The sequence below is a fragment of the Pan paniscus genome, chromosome 17 (genome assembly GCF_029289425.2).
Source record: "Pan paniscus chromosome 17, NHGRI_mPanPan1-v2.0_pri, whole genome shotgun sequence".
NCBI classification, from domain to species: Eukaryota; Metazoa; Chordata; class Mammalia; order Primates; family Hominidae; genus Pan; species Pan paniscus.
Genome location: NC_073266.2, coordinates 35,655,926 through 35,677,772, shown reverse-complemented (window position 1 = coordinate 35,677,772; position 21,847 = coordinate 35,655,926). Strand labels below are relative to the sequence as shown.

The following is a 21,847-nucleotide window of genomic DNA, read 5'->3' as shown; positions in this document are numbered from 1 at the left end:
CTAAATATTTGCCACCCAATGAATGAGTAGTATAGTATAGTGTACTATGCATAAATTTTAAATTGGCATCTATACGTTCACATGAATTGATCAAATCGAGTGCTGAAAGCAAGTTGCTAAAGTATATGTTACTTATTTTTAAAATGCAAACAGTATTTTTTAAATACATGTTTGCATTTATGTAAGTCTGTTGAAAACCACATTCAGAAACTGATTGGCAGTCGGTTTAATGGTGGGCTTGTATTCTATATTCTTTGGGAAAAAGTCTGTGAGCTGTAATTTATAATTTTATTTCATGGATTGACCTACAGTGCCATATCGATTTAGATTTTTTAAAAATACTACTTTTCTGTAAATTGTATTGTTATAGTCTAAACAAAAACAGCTACTATCGTTTCCCTTAGAACTGTGTGAAAAAATCATTTCAGATAAAAATATATTTGTGTCATTTACTAGTTATATGTTATGGTCTTAAAGTATATCAAAAGGTTTTTTATCCATTAATGAGAAAGACACAATTTAAAAAATCTTTAGAGCTTTTCAAAATCTCTTGTTCTGTCACCTGGGACTTTGATGGGTCTATTTCCATGTTAACAGCTGTAACTTAAACTCAGCATTGGGCTTTGTGATTGTTTTTATAACTTTCACACTATCAGCTCTTTCATGCTGCTTTCAATTTAGAGGTTAGAATCAAGAAGATTTTACAGGTCAAAATTTTAAGTGGCCATCTATTTCTAATGTGAAGGAAATAACTTTTTCTTGAAATTTTTTATCATACATAATTTTCACATAAGCTGTTTATTGATACGATCATTTGGCTTTCAAACCAATACCAGAAGGTAAAAAGTTGTATGTCTTGGGTAGTGGTGGTGGTGATAATGGTTTAATGGAATCTTAAGGATCAGCCTATGCCTTTGGCCTTTAAAATTAACCACTTACTTGAAAACAGCATAATGAGTTATGTAACATTTATATGTTGTAAATTTTCTTTTTAAATCTTGTTTTCCCCTATTGTTTGTTTATATGTACAGAGTCTGGTGCTGGCAGAAAGTAGTCCTGGAAGGGATAGTACTGAATATTTTATTGTATTTGAGCCCCGGCTACCACTTTTATCAAGAACCTTAGAACCATATATCCTACCGTTCATGTTTTACAATGGTAAGTTTCTAGGAAATAAATGGTTAAACTCCATTGTTAGTGATACTTTAGATAACCTTGTTTTGCTTTCCATTAACTTGGTGTTTATTAGCTATCTAACCACTTTATGACGTATTTTAGAAAAGTCAGTTTTTAAATTATTTAAATTATCTCAATTTTTTTTCTTAGATGTTAAGAAGCAGCAACAAATGGCAGCACTTACAAAAGAAAAGGACCAATTATCTCAGTCTATTGTTATGTATAAAAGTTTATTTGAAGCCAGCCAACAGCTTCTTAATGAAATGAAATGTAAGTCATTTTGTATTCAAGACAAAAATTATGCTTTGGGGAATGATGAGGCAGGTGAGATCGTGATACACAAACAATCTTCCACTTTCCTAAATTACAAATAAAATGCAGAATGTTTCAGAAAGGTGGTAATGATGGTTGATACTGTCATTGAGAATTCTTAAGATGAAGTATTTCTTATTTTAAATAAATTTGTATCCTGCTTAAAAGAAATCAACACGTTCTGTTAGGAATCTGGACCTGTGGAAAATTTAAGGCTTTCTACATAATAATAATGTTTATATTTAGCTCTAGCTTCTGGCAAAAGATACTGGATAATAATATCACCAAGGGAGTGATGTGTAATGTAATTTTTCATTTGGGTAATGAGCTGTTTGTATTTTACTTCAAACATCTGCAGTTTGTCATACTATGGAGGTATCTGGGGCAGCACACACTGATACTGAAATATGTAAATTATTCTTGAGTCAATTCACAGAAAGTTTGCTGCAGTTTTGTTTTGTTTTTTGTTTTTTGTTTTTTTTTGAGACACAGTCTCTGTCACCCAGGCCGGAGTGCAGTGGCACAATCTCACTCACTGCACCCTCTGCCTCCCAAGTTCAAGTGATTCTCGTGCCTCAGCCTCCCAAGTAGCTAGGATTACAGGCACATGCCACCACGCCTGGCTGATTTTTGTATTTTTAGTAGAGACGGGGTTTCACCATGTTGGCCAGGCTGGTCTCAAACTTCTTACCTCAAGTGATCTGCCCACCTTGGCCCCCACAAAGTGCTAGGATTACAGGTGTTAGCCACCACACCCAGCCTACGTTTGCTGCAATTCTTAATAATGTTTCATATAATTGAAAGACAAGACATTTTCTGAGTTGTGCTCTATCATCTCTTCCCTTTTCATTTGTCATATTTTTTTGCTAAGGTTTTTGGCCTTGTGTTATTTTGATCAAGTTAACCAAGAAATATTTACCGCTTGCCTCAAAGTACTTACTTTTGTGTATGCCTGCACAAGATCAAGGATATTTAGAATATAATAGGAGCTAAATCTAGTAGTGAGATAATGTCATTTGTGTAGCACTAAAAATTGTTTTTATAAAGTCTTTGAGAACAGCCTTGTGCAATTATGTATAAATTATGTATACTCGTGGATTAAGATTAAGTAACTTATCCAAGATTACTAGGAGTTTGCAGTATATCATATCTCCCTTTAGTTGCATTAATTTTGTTTTCTCATTTTTGTATATCAGAATTGAGCCTTAAGATGTATAGTTTAATTTTGAATTTCTGAAATGGTCACCTATCAGTTTTCATTTTAGCAACAGACATTAAAAGGAAAAAACAAAAGGAACTTTAAAATATTTTTCAAAAACTATGATTTGGGGGCTATCAGAAATTGATGCAAATTTTTTGTTTTTTATTTTAGGTCAAGTTGAAGAAGGAAGATTAAAAGAGGCCCAATTGCGAAATGAACTAAAAATACATAATATTGACATTCCTACAACACAACAGGTACAGCTTCCAACTATACGTGCAAGATTTTTTATTAAAGTCTATTCTACAATTTTCTCAATTATTCAGTTTTTATTAGGAATTCTGAGTTTTGTTGTTTTAGGGTACAAAGACGTGCATTATAGTCACTAGACATTAAAAATGACTAACAAAATGATAGAGTGCTCTATTCAAAGAAATTGCAATTTGTATTTTTAATGTAATGACACCAATAAATGCAATTAATAATACATCAGTTCAAGTACTGCATTGAAAAGGCTGCATAACCACTACATGTGGTGGTAAACAAAATAAGAGAAAATAAAAAGCAATCTAGATTTTTAAAATTTATATTCTTTTATATGTGTAACTCAGTTTCAAGAGAAGTCCTATTATAGGTAGTGTATTTCTTGGCTAAGATTTTTTTAAATTCAGTGAAGTGGGAACTTTATATTACTATAACCATGGTTTTTAAAATTGTGTTTTCTTTATGTGTGTGTGTATTTTCTGATAGTTTTTTTTTTTTAATAATGCCTACTTACCAACTTTATATTCTTTAGTTATCTAAATTGTTAATTTTTCTCCACTGTCATTATGGGCTGCCTGGTTCAAGAGTAATTGGTCTTGTAGTTAATTTTTCTTTATAAATTATAGGTGCCACACATTGAAGCACTTCTGAAAAGAAAGCTATCAGAACAAGAAGAACTGAAGAAAAAACCTAGAAGATCGTGTACTCTTCCAAACTATACTAAAGGCAGTGGAGATGTTTTGGGAAAGGTTTGTGTTTATTAAGCCTTTTGAAAGGCAGTATGTTTTATTATCTTGTTTGTTTAAAACGGGTCTTCTAAAAGTGACAAAAAAGTGTCAGGTTCTTTGTAATTTACTTCTTTCCAGTAAAGTACCTGCTGTCATTATTGCAATAGGGATTTGGCAGAGTTTAAAACTGAAATCTGTAATGTTACTATTGAGGGCTGTGGCAAAAGTTGTTAACATCTATTAGTTCAAGGCTTGTTGTTTACTTAGAGATGCTTTCATGTCATGCAGCTCTGTTTTTGGAGGGGGAGACAGTCTGTCACCCAGGCTGGAGTACGATGGTAAGACTGTGGCTCGCTGCTCCCTCCACCTGCTGGGCTCAAGTGATCCTTCTGCCTCAGCCCCCCAAGTAGCTGTGACTACAGGCATGTGCCACCATGCCCAGCTGAAACTGAGGTCAAGTAACTTGCTCAGAGTTGCACAGATAGCAAGTGGCAGAGCCAGGGGTGAAACCCCAAGTAGTCTGACTCTGGAGTCTTTGGTTATTGCCTTTGCATGTATATTCTACTTTTATAACCACCATATGAACTATTATTTGTAGTATTTCTCATTTATACATAAAGAAATTGAAATTCAGGGAGCTCAAATAACTTGTTAAAATATAGTTAAAGGCAGAGCTTAGATGTGACTCAAGGTCTCTCTGACTCTAAAGTCTGTGATAGTTTTTTTATATGCCCTATAACTTCACAAATATACTGTCCACTGAAAATAGGGGGTAACGTGTAGCAATATGTATGACCAAAACCGTGTTACGTTATTACCCAAACCGCAGATCTGCAAACTGAAAAATTGAATTTTAATTCAAGTTAAATATAAATTTATGTATTAGGAAACAAGTTGCTAATATACAATGTTTTAAAATATTATTCCAATTTTTAGAAAAAAGCAGTTCTTTGATCCTAAGCATATAAATATATGGCTTCCACATTTTAATAGTTCATCCAATACAAAATTCTTGGACAATATGTGAGATTTTTACCAACATATAAATTTTAGCAAGAGAAATGTATTTTAAAGTCTCCTTTTTAAATATTTCTTGAAAATCTGGGGGAAATCTTTGAAATTTCGTTTTACATAGTTTCTCTTTTGTCCCCTCAGAAATACAAACCCTACCCTAACCAGTAGGAGAAAACTTTACAGTCCCTCCATGTCATCCTTAGTCTTTTCCCTTGCTTCCTTAAAAAATACTCTTCCTGGCATTTATTATAAAACTAGAATGGTCCGGGCGCGGTGGCTCACACCTGTAATCCCAACATTTTGGGAGGCCAAGACGGGCGCATTACCTGAGGTCAGGAGTTTGAGACCAGCCTGGCCAACCTGGTGAAACCCCGTCTCTAATAAAACATACAAAAAATAGCCAGACGTGGTGGCATGTGCCTGTAATCACAGCTACTCAGGAGGCTGAGGCAGAAGAATTGTTTGAACCTGGGAGGCGGAGGTTGCAGTGAGCCGAGATCATGCCACTGCACTCCAGCCTGAGCGACAGAGCGAGACTCTGTCTCAAAAAAATAAAAAAACCCTAGAATAAATAATCGTAGAAATACAGTAGGAAGAAGGGGAGACTTTTTTCCCCCAAACTTCAAAATGTATTTATTTTTAACATCGTGAATAGCTCAAGTAACTTAGATATTTTACACATTTCTTCCTCAATTCCAAAGATCTTGAAATCCCATCTCTAAATGAGGAAGATGTAGTAGCAGTTTTAAGATTTTTTTTTCAGTTAAACATATTATAGTTATACTTAACATGCCCTTCTAAATAGGTTTTATGACAGTATCATGGTATTTCTTTTACAAAACACATCTAAATGTCACAAGTAAGCCATTTCTTCTGCTTACATTTCATTTGCCTCTACTAATTCTTTCTCCATTGGCTAGAACATCGTTTTCATTTTCGTTTACATGTACTAGTTTTTTTGCATGTTCATTTTCTTACCTTTCTTCCACTAACTTCTAGAGAATTAGAATATAAGGGTAGATGTTAGGATGTGTTTTGTTTTTTGGCTTTTTTTGAGACAGGATCTCACTCCTGTCGCCCAGGCTGGAATGCAGTGGTGCATCTCGGCTCAGTGCAGCCTGGACTTTCTGAGCTCAGGTCATCCTCCCACCTCAGCACCCAAGTAGCTGGGACTACAGTTTCGTGCCACCATGGCCCCCTAATTTTTTGTATTTTTAGTGGAGATGGGGCTTCGTGATGTTGCCCAAGCTGGTCTCAAATTCCTGGGCTCAAGCACTCTGCCTGCCTGAACTCCGAAAGTGCTAGTAATACAGTCTTGGGTCACCATGTCCAGCCTGATGTTTCTAAAAGTGACACACAATGTTCTTATTGCTAGAGTAGGTTTGTGCTACCAGATCAAGTAAGATTAAAGGGTAGACACCACCATCCTAGCACAATGAACTAGGCTTTGATACTGGCCACAGTAGTCCAATCTTGGTGGACTTGACTTTGAACAAGAATGCTTGTTGATGATTGGGTGTTCACGCACATGCGTGAGATATGCCACCCTTGAACCTTGTTACACTGTTGGCACATTACCTGTCTGACCTGAGGGAAAGAAAAAGAATACTTGTGACTGAAGCAAGGATTTGTAATTATTTATTTATTCTAAGCTCCAAAGCATTGTTCCTAGAAACAGAAGCAAAAGGAACAATTTTTTTTTTTTTTTTTTTTTTGGAGACAGGGTCTTGCTCTGTCAGACTGTAGTGCAGTGGCACAATCTCGGCTCACTGCAGCCTCTACCTCCTGGGCTCAAGTTATCCTCCTTCCTCAGCCTCCTGAGCAGCAGAAGAAACAATTCTTATTTGTGATGTTTAGATTTGTTTTCTGAAAGGAATACTATAATATTGGAGTAAAGTATTTACTTAGAAGGGAAGGGCTTATTAACTGTATTTATGTTTAATTGAACTGCATTATTTTATGTGTATATTATTTAAGTGTACTTTATGATATTCTACCAATAAGACAGATCCCATTTATAGTGTTAAAATGTGAAAAAAGTATATATTACTAGCTAATAAAATTTCTAATTATTTCATCCCTGAATGGTCTGAGAAAAGAAGGAAAAAATCCTAATATTTTTATTTGCTCATTTGCAACTTTACTGGAGTTTAATCTTTAGAAAAAGAAATTTTAATTTAATATCAGAATACAATGTTTAATATATTCAAGTTAAGTTTTTAACAACTTGACAGTTTATTTTTAATTCATGTGTTTCAGAGAAGTTTTTGTTACCTAGGCTTGGGCTTTTAACATAATATCAAATTTTTATATATGGATTTTATATTTTTTTACTTTATGAAAATGGGTTATAGATTGCACATCTAGCACAAATTGAAGATGATAGAGCTGCGATGGTTATTTCTTGGCATCTGGCAAGTGACATGGACTGTGTAGTCACCCTAACCACTGACGCTGCACGTCGTATCTATGATGAAACCCAAGGTCGTCAGCAGGTGTTGCCCCTTGATTCTATTTACAAGAAGACTCTTCCAGACTGGAAAAGGTTAGAAAAAAGTGAAAGTAATTTTTTTTCTGAAATATATTTTCTGTTTTTTATCAAAGCCTTGAATTTAAAAATGATTTCTCTAAAAGATACCTAAAACAGAGAATTGACTTGAATTATCTACGTTATTTTTGTCTTCATCACAAATGGGCATTTTTCACTGCATATGCTGGCTATGTTTTATTTGCCAATTAAATATTATTTGTATATGTAATGTATACACAAAAACATACATTACATGTATATGTAACGTATACACACAAAGACATAAAAACACACAAAGACATAAATTTTTTTTTTTTAATTTTTAAATTTTTATTTTTTGAGATGCAGTCTCTCCCTGTCAGCCAGACTAGGCGTGATCACAACTCAGTGCAGCCTCAACGTCCCTGGATTCAAACTACCTTCCCACCTCAGCTTCCCAAGTAGCTGGGACTACAGGTGCATGCCAGCATGCCCAGCTAAATTTTTTTTTTTTTTTAATTGCTATATTGCCCAGACTGGTCTCAAACTTTTGGGCTCAAGCAGTCCTCCCACCTCAGCCTCCCATACTGCTAGGATTACAGGTATGAGTCACTGCACCCAGCCCCTTTTTTATATTTTATGTGTACCCTGATTAGGCCTACTTTTTAAAATGTACCTAAAGACAGGAAGGAAATACTAACAAAAAGTAAATAAAAATGTATAGCAGAGTATTGATTAGTCAGTATTTTCTCAGATTACTAAACAAAGCTTTTCACGGCCTGTAATTGCATAGGAATGGGGACTTGAAGGAGAATGGTGTCTCATTAGGAGTCTACTATGTCAGTAAACTTGTTATTTCATCTTATAAATCTAAAAATAGATTGAGGAAACAGCTGTATGTTGAACTCAGATCTATCAGATTCTAAAATCTGCCACCCTGCAACTAGTCAGTACTCAAAGGAACAGCATGGGAAATCCTGACGGGTCATAGTTACTATGTTGATAAGGGTAATACTTTTTCTTTTCTTAAGAGAACGGTTTTCACTTGCCCAGGCTGGAGTGCAGTGGCTACTCACAGGCACAGTCATAGCTCACTGTAGCATCAAACTTGTGGGCTCAAGTGATCCTCCTCCCTCAACCTCGCAAGTAACTGGGACTAGAGGCATGCACCCCCCCCATACCCTAATACTTTTTGTGAGAAGAATTTTTTTCTCCAGGAGGGCTTCTTTATCTCTGTAATCCCTGGAGACTAAGTTAAGGATCGTTGATTTAGGGAAAGTATGGATTTGACATTTAGGGCTAACGTTTGTTCTAGAAACGAGTTATCCTCTCTGTTTCTGGTATTCTCCCTCTTACTGGGATTGAATTAACTAGAGCTCCTCTCCACCTATGTTGAAGGGAAAGTCTCTGACACCCCAATCAACTACCATCTCTGAAATTCCATTGTTATCATCTACTGGCTTCAATTGCTCTTCCTATTGTGTGGGAAGGACAGGAAGACAGGGGACATAGAGCTGCCTTCCTCATATGTGTCTCAGTCTTGGGCCTTGCCCCTTCCCCTAGTCATTCTGTGACCACTCTTCACATGAACAGTTATGTCATTCATACTATCATTTGGAACCAGCTTTAGAGGCTACTTTTTTTCTTTCCTTGTCAAATGAAACTGTTATTTATTGTTAATACAAACTAATAGAGGGTAGTAGTACAGATAAAACCAGGTAGATTTTTTGTATGGTCAATATTGTTTCCATTTCTAAGGGCATAATAGCTGATCATTTAGAAGTATCACTTGTGGTGGATTGGGAATTGATTGTATGATCAAAATGATGTGCAATATATTCATGTTTTCCATATTGTCTTTTTTTAAATTTAAAAAGTCATGTGCTTTAATATCTTTTTAAAATTTCTTTTTATTTAGACCTCTACCTCATTTCCGAAATGGAAAATTGTATTTTAAACCCATTGGAGATCCAGTCTTTGCTCGAGACTTGTTAACATTTCCAGATAATGTAGAACATTGTGAAACAGGTAAAAGACATTATGGTGACTTTACTTTTGTACAGATGTTAAATTTGTGACACAAATCTATAAATTACTGACAATGAAAATTTATATTCTTATTTTGCTTATCAGTCATAGTTTTATCAGTATTTTTTAGAGTACAAATAAAATTAGAACGAATACTAGCACTCTTTCAAAGAAAGACTTGCAATGTGCATTATATTTTAATATGGCCAATGAAAATATCATAATTTTCAAAATTCATTTATTGACTTTTTTAGTATTTGGTATGCTGTTAGGAGACACCATTATTTTGGATAATCTGGATGCGGCCAATCATTATAGAAAAGAGGTATGTATTTGATTTCTTTTTAAATTTGTAGACTTCAGTTTTAATGTGTATCATGTACATTTGATGATACATATACAAACGACTAGCCTTTTCAAAACCAATTTAAATTCTGCAAATTGATAAGCAACATAAAACTAGGCAAAATGTAGGAATGAATGGACCAGGATGCAAATTTAAATAGATGTGTTTTGGGGCTACGAAATTGTCTAAGACTCAAAACAGTGTCTGTTAGGATTGGAAAAAAGTACTGTCAGGTAATTTTGGTGTAAAATGTAATTTGCTGTAGCCCTTTGTATTGGTTTTCTAGGGCAGCCATTAACTGATGTGAGTAATAGAAATATTACTGTCCCACAACAGACTGGGTGGCTTAAATAATAGAAATTTATTGTATCACAGTTCTGGAAGCTGGAGATCCAAATTCACAGTTTCAGGAGGGTTGGTTACCTCTAAAGACTGTGAATGAAGGATCTCTTCCAGGCCTCTCCCTGCCTTGTAGATGAGGACTCTCTTCCCCCTGTCTCTTCACATCTGTGTGTGACTGTGTTCAAATTTCCCCCTTGTTGTAAGGATACCAGTCATATTGGATTAGGGCCCACCGCAGTGACCTCATATTAACTTGATTATCTCAGTAAAGACCCTATCTCCAAATAATGTCACATTCTGAGGGACTGGGGGTTACGGACTTTAACATGGATTTGTTGGGGGCTGGTCCCAAACAAAGGTAATGAGTTATCTCAATTGATTGTTCACCATCAGCTACAGATCTAACTCTGTTTTATTCTTTCCTCCCCTTCTTACTAGTCTACTTGACTGGTCTTGTAAAAAGTAAATAAATAAAAGATTATAGTGGAGCACAGTTTAGCCCATAGCACCTTTGCAGGGGAGTTTGGTAAAATAAATATTTCAGTTATTTACTGCTGCTATATATATAACACTCTAAATTGTAAGTTTAAACAACAACATATTAGTCCTCTTTGTAGATTTCTCCAAGTGATGTTGGCTAGTTGAACTGGGGTGGTGGCAGCTCTAAAATGCCTGCCTTATGTAGCTGGCAACTGGTACCTGTTGTCATCTGGCATCAGCTGGTATTAGCCAGGGTTCTTTTGGGGATGTCTGCTAGGGTTATTGTTCTCACCCATGAGGGTGAGATAGAGTAGGGTAATGCCATTTAGAGTTTTAGAAGCCCTTTTGTCTAGCTAAGAGGATCCAGGAGGGCAGTAGTTTAAATCTTTCAGAGGTCTTAACAAAGGAACATCCTTGACTTGATTTTAACCCTAAAGCCACATGTTATAGGCAGTACCCTGGATTGATCTAAGCCAGTATCTGTAAATAGTGTATTCTAGAATCATGGGGACTATAGGGATCATCTAGGATGATCTAGGACGAGTGAGAATAGATGAGAGACCTTAAGCTGAGAACAAATAATGGAGAGCTGGACATGTGATGCATGCCTGTAGTTCCAGCTACTTGGGAAGCTGAGGGAGGTTTGCTTGAACCCAAGAGTTCAAGGCTATAGGCTGTCATGTGCTCTGATCATGCCTATGAATAGCCACTGCACTCCAGCCTAGGCAATATAATGCGATTCTGTCTAAAAAAATAAAAATTGTTAAAGAGGTGGGGGATTTGTCCCAAGTCACACTTTACTAATTTATGGCAGAGCTAGAACTAAACTGGTATGAGTAATTTTTCTTTGGGCCTTGTTAAGAAGCAATAATAGGGCACCGGGTACAGTGGTTCCTGCCTGTAATCCCAGCATTTTGAGAGGCCAAGGTAGGCGGATCATTTGAGGTCAGAAGTTCGAGACTAGCCTGGCCAACATGGTGAAATCCCATCTCTACTAAAAATACAAAAATTAGCCAGGCGTGGTGGCAGGCACCTGTAATCCCAGGTACTTAGGAGGCTGAGGCAGGAGAATCACTTGATCCTGGGAGGTGGAGGTTGCAGTGAGCTGAGATCATGCCACTGCACTCCAGTCCGGGTGACAGAGCAAGACTCTATCTAAAAAAAAAAAAAAAAAAGGCAATAATAAATTCATCTTAGTTTAGGAAAACTAAATTACTGGGATTTTGAGCATTATATAGCTAATTGGAAAATGGTATTTGGCATCTTCTTGAACGTTTCCTTGTAAACCTAATATGAAGTATAATACACCGTACCAGAAACTGGCTGTGGGTGGGAGAGCTACTATATTCTGGTAGTGATTAGCATTTTTATATATCCCAAATTATGAAATAGAAACATACCCATTAAATGTTATGATAACATGGAATCAGTTTGGAGACGGTGAGAAGCTTGCTAGTAAGGATTGAACTAACTAATAGGATGGTAACTGGAAGACTCCTGTTCAATGAGATATTTGGATACTTACTATGTATGAGACACAGTGGTGTGCTATCATGTGTTGAACTAGCTCTCTGAGGAGGCATGTGGAAGTCCCTGATTTGTAGCTTTTGCCAATTTCTATGGTGTAAGTACTTGTATCATGGATGATTTCCAGCAGTCTGTATGAAGTCCTTCATGCCTGTATGAATGTGGTGTTCAGGAGACCTGGCTTTCGTGACCCAGTACAAGCTGGTTCCAGCGTATCACTAGGCACAGTGCACTGAGGGTTATACAATGATGAATTAGACAAACCAGATAGCCTTTGGAAACTCCAGCTGAGATTAGCTAAAATGCTATTTCAGATATGTATCTTAATGAACTGGCAAGAAAGTCAGGATTCTAAGTGGAAGTGGGAACCTGGAGAGACAAACAGAACACTAATGCCGGATTTTTGCAGTGAGAACGTTTGCCAAACTAATTGAACTTAAGCATTGATTTTTCACTCCCTCGAGGGGCTTTAGGATAGGAGACAAAACCCAGCGCTCTAAACAACATGGGGAGTCTGATAACTGGGGACACCCCCTCTGTGGGGGGAAACCTTAGTATAAGGGTAAACAAACATATAAACCTGCCACCTTCATCTCAACTCCAGCTGCTTCAGGGAACTACCAGAAAAGTCTCTCTCTTGAACTTTGGCACTAAGCGGAAAAGTAAAAAAGTTAAACATTTTTCTAGAGAATTCATCAACATAACAATTGACTCTCATATCTGTTTGCAATGTGTATTCATACTACTTGGATGTTCTGAAAACCTTCACGGTAAACATTTGGTTTCATGTGCTGGACTAGTAGTATCCTTAGATACCTGATTGAAGCAAACAAATGTTTTCTGGAGGAATTTCACCGTTGTTTTTGAATGGAAATAATTTTCACATTGAAAATGAGAGCAAATATTTTTAAAGTGTTAATATTTGATTAATATAGTTCAAAAAATGAAAGTGTTGAAAATGAGAAAAGAACAAGTTAAATTGAAAAATATCTATATTAATAGTTGATTAATATAGTTCAAAAAATGAAAGTGTTGAAAATAAGAAAAGAATAAGTCAACTTGAAAAAATCAAATAGAGCTTCTAAAAATCAAAAGATACAATAGAAATTAAATACTAACTGAACAGGTTTAACATCTTAAGAATTTGTGAATTAAAAAGAGGGTCAGAAAAAAATATTCAGACTGCAACCCAGAGAGAAAGAGAAAATGGAATGTAAGACAAAGAAGTTGAAGAGACATGGAGGGTAGAATGAGAGAGCATCTAACCAAAATGTAATCAGAGTATCAAGAGGAGAGTGTTTATAAAAGGATTATAGGCAATATTTGAAGAACTGATGGCTGAAAATATCTTAAAACTGATGAAAGATACCAATACTAGTTTTGCAAAAATGTTATAGCACATACGTGACAAAAAAGGAATAGAATTTGTTCTTCATAATTGATAATAGCACATATTGATTTCCTTGCTTCCAAGTTTCTAAATGAAGTCATATGTAACTTTGCCAATCAAATGTTATTTTAAAACTCTTCTAAGAAAAAGCTCTTATGACATTCCTTGGTAACACTGTTGGGTTTCAGAGTTGTAATATTGTTCATTCCAGAATTTGCAGAATTTGCAAACACCATGATAACTTTTTTTGTCCTAATAGTGTACTTAGTGAGGTAGAATCAAGGTTGAGGGAGAATTGAGAAACTGTCTGTGAAAGTAGTATTTCCAGAATCATTATAAAAGGAGAGCCAAACTGCTGTCCTTCTACCATAACTCTTCCCTCATGTTGCTTCTTAACAAGATAATAGAAAATCTATACATTTTAGTGTATTTATTTAAGATCATATTAGGCTGAGCATGATGGCTCATGCCTGTAATCTCAGCACTTTGAGAGGCCAAGGCAGGAATATCACTTGAAGGCAAGAGTTCGAGACCAGCCTGGGCAACATAGTGAGACGCCAACTCTACAAAGTTTAAAAAAAAAAAAGTAATCGGGCATGGTGGCCTACACCTGTAGTCCCAGCTATTCAGGTGGCTCAGTTGGGATAATTGCTTGAGCCCAGAAGTTGGAAGCTGTAGTGAGCCATGGTCATGCCACTGCACTCCAGCCTGGGCAACAGAGCGAGACCACAACTCAAAAAAAAAAAAAAAAAAAGATATTAAATCCTTAGAAACATTGATTGCCTGAATCTTGGTAAGTGGATAGCACATGAAGCCAGTTTGTATTTTTGTTGTTGTTCACCACTAGAAAACATATAAACCCAAACCAAAACTAAGAAATTAAGTTGTGGTTATTTCTTGTAAAAACAAATGATTTTTGAATTTGTAAATACTGGCTTTACCAAAGAATTCACCACAGGATTTCTTCAAATAATCATCTTAATTACATTTACTTTATCTTGTATTTATATAATTCAGAGACTATTTAGCCCCAATATTAGATTGGACTACGTTTTTATACTTGTTAAAAATTACAGTGTTCTTCTTCATTCATTAATATATGTATACTATTTCATTGTATGGATGTGCCGTAATTTACTTGTATAACTTGTTGAGACATGTAAGTTTACTACTTTTCATTATTAAAACAATGTTTCCGTATACATCGTTCACATCTGTTACTATTTTTTCCTGATTAGATTCTTAGAATTGCTGAATCGTGCAGAATGTTAAACTTTTAAACACTTGTCCCATTTCCTTTGAGAAGGGCTGTCCCAGGGCATATCAGTACAAGAAGGCCCTTTTTCCATAGCCCCCCACCAAAGTTGTGTGTGTGTGTGTGTGTGTGTGTGTGCATTTTAACATATTGAGTAGTAAAAATATCTTATTTGAATTCCACGTCTCTGGTTACCAATGAAGTTTAACTTTTATTTTTTAATATTTTCTGAACCTTTTTTGCAAGAACATTCTTCTAGATCATGACGTACTAAATCCAGTATTTTTCCTTTATTCTGACTTCTCTGAAGAATTTCTTTTTTTTTTTTTTTCTGAGACAGAGTCTCCTGTTGCCCAGGCTGGAGTGCAGTGGTGTGATCTCAGCTCACTGCAACCTCCGCCTCCTGGATTCAAGCGATTCTCCTGCCTCAGCCTCCTGAGTAGCTGGGATTACAGGCACGTGCCACCATGCCCAGCTAATTTTTGTGTTTTTAGTAGAGATGAGGTTTCAACATGTTGGTCAGGCTGGTCTCAAACTCCTGACCTCGTGATCTGCCCACCTCGGCCTCCCAAAGTGCTGGGATTACAGGTGTGAGCCACCACACCTGACATAAGAATTTAATTCTTAATTAACCCTTCATCTTTTCCCATCCATGACTTCAGTTTTTCTACATTATTTCAGTTCCCCTAACTCTCAAATTATCACCTCTTTATCTTCCCATACCTAAAACCATAGTATTATCTTTGGAAGAGTCAGTCTAGTGCTTTCCAGTCTGTATTTTCTTCAATGTAATATTCTCCTTTTGCTATCCTTTGGTCATCTAAAAAACTTAAATCTAACAGAGGAAACTGGGTTGGTGATGCTACCTTGATACTTAACTGCCATGGGTTCCAAAGCACAGAACTCTCTGGCCTGTCCTCTTCCTTCCACTTATCAATCCATCATTTACTTTTTTCACTTGCGTTGTCACTGTTCTAGTTTAGGCTGATATTTGAAAAGTTGTCTAATTCATCTCTCTGCCTCTGGATTTTTCCCTCCAGTTTATCTTACATATTGCTAGTTACTAAGTTTTTGAAAATACTACTGTGATCCTGTCATTTCTAATCTCAGAAACTTTAAATGATTTCTCCTTTTTTGGGGCAGTTGAAATAAGTTGCTCACTACTTACTATTCACTTATTTACAATAGGTTGTTAAAATTACACACTGTCCTACACTGCTGACCAGAGACGGAGATCGAATTCGAAGTAATGGAAAGTTTGGGGGCCTTCAGAATAAAGCTCCTCCAATGGATAAACTTCGGGGAATGGTATTTGGAGCTCCAGTTCCAAAACAGTGTCTGATCTTAGGGGAACAAATAGGTAAGTTGAATAAGTACTTAAATAGCAATTTCTAATTTAATTTTACTCTTATTTTTCTAAGAGCTTATGTTTTGAGAATCTAACATGAAAAATTAACAAATGTAAGTAAGTAACAAATGTAAGTAAGATGTTTTTGTCTACTACTTTCAGCTTTTTTATATCAGGTAGTTTAGAGTTTTGTAAATAGTAGCTTTATCCCTTGTATTTTCATTCTTATATGTAGTGCATGCCTGTGTTCCCAGCTACTCAGGAGGCTAAGACAAGAGTGTCACTTGAGCCCAGGAGTTTGAGGTCAGCCTGGGCAACATAGCAAGACTCCATCTCTTAAAAAAAAAAAAGAAGAAATTTCTGTCATTATTGAATAAGTCAGTATTTTATTACATAATCATAATACTTATTTCTATCTTGAAATTTGTAACTATCTAGAACAATTAAGGCTTATTAGAAAGTGTATGACATGTGATCTCCTGCCCCTTTTTCCCTTCCACAGGCTGTGTCCCTTTGCATCTAATTAGCCAATATAATTGTCTCTGCACGTCTGTGCTCTGAAGTGCATATACTTACCAGAAAGTCTCCTTACCATCCATTAGCTTAGAGCCTATTTGCTCTTAATTTATATAATTAATTCTGATACACTCAACTCTACTTTCCTAACACAGAGCAGTTTGTTGTTAAGTTTCTTTTAATTGAAAAATACATATAACATAAAATTTACCATCTTAACCATTTTTAAGAGTACAGTTTGGCCGGGCTCGATGGCTCACGCCTGTAATCCCAGCACTTTGGGAGGCCAAGGCAGGCGGATCATGAGGTCAGGAGATCGAGCCCATCCTGGCTAACACAGTGAAACCCTGTCTCTACTAAAAATACAAAAAAAAATTAGCTGGGCGTGGTGGCACGCACCTGTAGTCCCAGCTACTTGGGAGACTGAGGTAGGAGAATCGTTTGAACCCAGGAGGTGGAGGTTACAGTGAGCTGAGATTGCACCACTGCACTCCAGCCTGGGCAACAGAGACTCTGTCTCAAAAAAAAAAAAAAAAAAAGGACAGTTCATTGGTGTTAAGTGCATTCACATTGTTGTTCATTCTATCTCCAGAACTGTTTTCGGTATGCACAGTTGAAACTTTGTATAAACTCTCCATTGTCCATTCCCTGACAACCATTATACTTCTTTCTGTCTCTCTGAATGTGACTTCTAGATACTTCATATAAGTAGAATCATACAGAGTTTGTCCTTTTGTGACTGGCTAATTTCACTTGGCTTAATGTCCTCAGGTCTGTCCATGTTGTAATAAGTGTTAGAATGTCCTTCCTTTGTAAGGCTGAATAATATATATTTCACTGTATCTATTTGCAACGCTTTGTTTACTTTTATTTACCTTTTTCTTATTTTTTATTTTTTATTTTTTTGAGATAGTCTCACTGTCACCTAGGCTGGAGTGCAGTGGCACAATCTCAGCTCACTGCAACCTCGGCCTCCCGGGATCAAGCAATGTTTGTGCCTCAGCCACCCAAGTTGCTGGGATTACAGATATGCGCCACCACACCTGGCAAACTTTTGTATCTTTAGTAGAGATGGGGTTTGAACTCCTGGCCTTAAGTGATCCACCTTCCTTGGCCTCCCAAAGTGCTGGAATTACAGGCATGAGGCACCGTGTCTGGCCACTTTGTTTGCTTTTATTAAAGTAAAATACACATAGAAAAATGTGCATATTTCGTGAACATTCAGCTTGATGGATCTTCACAACATGAACACTGCACTTGTATTAAAAAATAGAACATTAGGCTGGGCTTGGTGGCTCACACCTGTAATCCCAGCACTTTGGGAGGCCAAGGCAGGTGGATCACCTGAGGTCAGGAGTTCAAGACTAGCCCGGCCAACATGGTAAAACCCCATCTTTACTAAAAATACAAAAATTAGCTGGGTGTGGTGGTGGGTGCCTGTTGTCCCAGCTACTCACGAAGCTCAGGCAGGACCGTCACTTGAGCCTGGGAGGCAGAGGTTGCAGTGAGCCGAGACTGTGCCATTGCACTCCAGTCTGGGTGACAAGAGCAAAACTCCATATAAAAAAAAGAAAAAGAAACACCAGTACTGTAGAAGATTTCTTTTTGGCTCCTCCACTCCCTACCACCACTCCATACTCAAAGGATAACAACTTTCTTGACTTATAGTAGCATAGATTAATTTTGCCCATTTTAGTACTTTATATACTTGGTATTGTGCGGTGCGTACTTTTTTATATGTCTAGTTTTGTTCAACACTATGCATGTAGTTCATTTTCATTGCAGGATAATACTTCATTGTGTGAATGAAATGTACAATTTATTTATTCTACTGTTGAGGAATTTGAGCAGTGTCTTAGTCTGTTTTGTGTTGTTATAAAGGAATACCTGAAGCTGGGTGATTTATAAAGAAAAAGATACTTAATTTGGCATACACTTCTTCTGGCTGAAAAGTTCAAGATTGGGCATCTGCATCTGGTGAGGGCGTCAGGCTGCTTCCTATCACAGTAGATGAAGAGCTGGCATGTGCAAAGATCACATCTCAAGAAAGGAAGCAAAAGGGAAGGGGAGGGAAGGTGCCAGGCTCTTTAAACAACCAGCTTTTAGGAACAGAGCAAGAATTCACTCACTCCCAAGGGATGGCACTAATCTATTCATGAGGGATCTGCCCTCATGACCCCAACATTAGGCCTCACCTCCCAACACCAGCATACCAGGGATCAAATTTTAACATGAGCTTTGGTGGGGACAAACCAACCATAGCAGGTAATTTCCATTTGGGGCTATCAGTTCAGCCTCAGAAGTTTTTTAATTAGTAGTTGAGAAAGGTGGTGGGAAGAGGAGTCATACTTCTGTTTATGACATCAGTGGACACATACAGTCTCTACAATGAGTGAATATCTAAAGAAACTGATAAGAAATCAGAGAAAACATTTTAATCAAGGTCAGTGAATTAATGTAAAAGGCCTAGACTCTATACCTAAGCATTTTATGGCAGTAGTTCCCAAAACCAGAAAGAATTACCTGTGGAACTTAAAAAATACACAGATGTCATATTTAATAGTTGCTTAGCTTTCTTGACAAATATATTCAAAGATACACTCCCACATACAGACTAATGATTCATTGATAAGAACTCAAAGGAGACCATTTAAGGTTACTAATATATATAAAGTACTTTTGATTGTAAGCAATAGCAGCCATGCATGACTACTTTAAGCCAAACAGGAATCTATTGGAAGGAAACTGGAAGAAATCACAGATTTAAAGGAGGTGGAAACAGCCAAGACAAAGTCAAAGATAACTCTGGGACAGTCAGCAGCCTTGGGCTCCATATACCTTCACCCTAAAGTTTTAATATAACTTAACTCCCACCAGTCCTAGGAGAGAGAAATGCCCACCACCTTCCAGGTCAGCCAGACTTAGTAAGGATCAAATAAAGCAAACAGTTTTGGAGACCCTCCCCTGGGTATTATGGAATCATTCTCAGAGCAAAAGCAATTTTGAGGAAGGCCATCACCATAAAAATTGTCAACTGCTAGCACAGTTATAAGCAAAGTATTTGTTTTCTAAATAATTTGCCTATACGTTGTCTTGCATGATTAGTATAAGAGCAAATCAGAGCATAAGAAAAAAAAATTACTGGACATTTACATATTATAAAATATTACGTTGCAGACACCCTGTTAAGGTTGTCACATGAATGATCGTATTTACTGCTGTTATCTTCATTTTATAGATGAAGAAGTTGAGGTTCAAAAAGGTTAGATAGCTTTCTCATGTTTAGAACAGTGTGTGTATTCGTTAGCACATTGAAAAAAGAAAGAAATATACTTTTAATTCTGGGTTATATAATTGAGATAATTTTCTCCATTATCCCTTTCTATATATTTTTCCAGACTTGCCTCAGTGAGCATTGTATCACTTTTATAATCAGAAAAATTTACTTATTGTTTTTAATATTCATTTATTTTATTTTATTTTACTTTTTGAGACAGAGTCTCGCTCTGTTGCCCAAGGTGGAGTGCAGTGGCTTGATCTAATTGCAACCTCCACCTCCCAGGTTCAAGTGATTCTTGTGCTTCAGCCTCCCAAGTAGCTGGGATTACAGGTGCACGCCTCCATACCCAGCTAATTTTTATATTTTTGTAGAGATGGGGTTTCACCATGTTGGCCGGGCTGGTCTCGAACTCCTGCCCTCAAGTGATCTGCCCACTTCAGCCTCCCAAAGTGCTAGGATTACAATGTGAGCCACCTCCCCTGGCCAAATTAATATTCTTTTAATGTATAATTGATCTTCTAGGAAACATGCCTAAGCAAACAATCCTAACTACAGACAAGGCATTGTTTTATTCAAGTGAATATCACAGCTTTGTTTTTCTTTTTTTGTTTGTTTGTTTGTTTTTTGAGACAGGGTCTCACTTTGTTGCCCAGGCTGGAGTGCAGTGGCACAATTATGGCTCACCATAGCCTTCTAACTTCCTGGGATCAGGTGATCCTCCCACCTTAGCCTTTCGAATAGCTGGGACTACAGGCTTGTGCTATCACACTGGCTAATTTTTTTGTATTATTATTATTATTATTTTTTTTTTTGGTAGACATGGGGTTTTGCCATGTTGCTTAGCTGGTCTCAAACTCCTGGGCCCAGGCGATCTGCCTGCCTTGGCCTCTCAGAGTGCTAGGGATTGCAGGTGTAAGTCACTCTGCCTGGCTACGGCCTTGTTTTTCAAGTAAAACATAGAAATGTTAAATCCCTTAATTGAATTTGTAATCTGGAGAATGTCTGTGTCAAGGCTAAGTGGAAGGTGAATAAAAATACAAATATCACACGTTAAAAATTAAACCTTTAAACCTGTGGAATGAAAAGAAAAAAGTGAGAGAGTAGACCTTCTGTTTTTTTTTCCCCCAACCATTTCTTGTTTCCTATACAGACTTAGGATGTTTCAACTTACATTTTTCAACTTCACAATAGTGTGAAACCAATACACATTCAGTATGCTTCTCAACTTATAATGGGGCTGTGTCTGGATAAACTCTTAATAAGTTGAGAATATCATAAGTTGGAAGCGCACTCTCAACTTTTACAATATTTTCAAGTTATGATGGGTTTATTGGGACATAACTTCATCATAAGTTGAGGAGCATCTGTATTGTTTCAAGTGTTCTGTAGAGATCTTGGGAATAGAAATACTTTTAAAATGCAAAGGAAATAACTAAGGACACTGTAGAAGCCAGAATGTAGACAGAAGAGAAAAAGAGATGTTAATAATAACTCAGGCTGGGCGTGGTGGCTCACGCCTGTAATCCCAACACTTTGGGAGGCCGAGGCGGGTGGATCACGAGGTCAGGAGATTGAGACCAGCCTGGCCAACGTGGTGAAACCCCGTCTCTACTAAAAATAAAAAAAATTAGCCGGGCATGGTGGCGCGTGCCTGTAGTCCCAGCTATTCAGGAGGCTGAGGCCGGAGAATTGCTTGAACCCAGGAGGCGGAGCTTGCAGTGAGCCGACATCGCGCCACTGCACTCCAGCCTGGGCAACAGAGCGAGACTTTGTCTCAAAAATAAATAAATAAAATAATAACTCAAGAAAAGCATCTTATCATAATCAATAAGTAATTGCATAAGTCCCCCCTCCCCTGCAGTTTTGCTTTCTACAAATTCAATTACCCGAAGTCAATGACAGTCCAAAATAGGTGAGTGCAGTACAATAAGATACTTTGAGAGGGAAAGACCACGTTCATATAGCTTTATTACAGTATATTTTTATTCTGTTTTATTGTTGTTGTTAATCTACTATGCCTAACTTATAAATTAAAATTTATCATAGGCTGGTATGTATAGGACAAAACACGTATAGGCCGGACACAGTGGCTCAGGCCTGTAATCCCAGCACTCTGGGAGGCCAAGGTGGG

The 21,847-nt window shown here is 37.0% G+C and overlaps 1 protein-coding gene and 1 pseudogene across 2 annotated transcripts in view; both read left to right on the top strand.

The window, feature by feature from the left end:
• Positions 1–21,847, top strand: part of SMCHD1 (structural maintenance of chromosomes flexible hinge domain containing 1) — a 149,347-nt gene that overhangs the window by 113,041 nt on the left and 14,459 nt on the right. For both annotated transcript variants that reach the window (XM_003817887.6, XM_063597309.1), the window contains exons 38-45: positions 1,032–1,158; positions 1,327–1,446; positions 2,861–2,946; positions 3,580–3,702; positions 7,050–7,240; positions 9,123–9,232; positions 9,487–9,557; positions 15,761–15,932. In XM_003817887.6, the coding sequence (XP_003817935.1) occupies positions 1,032–1,158; positions 1,327–1,446; positions 2,861–2,946; positions 3,580–3,702; positions 7,050–7,240; positions 9,123–9,232; positions 9,487–9,557; positions 15,761–15,932 (1,000 nt within the window). The remainder of the gene's footprint in view (positions 1–1,031; positions 1,159–1,326; positions 1,447–2,860; positions 2,947–3,579; positions 3,703–7,049; positions 7,241–9,122; positions 9,233–9,486; positions 9,558–15,760; positions 15,933–21,847) is intronic.
• On the top strand, positions 6,166–6,283 carry LOC112437816 (small nucleolar RNA U13; annotated as a pseudogene).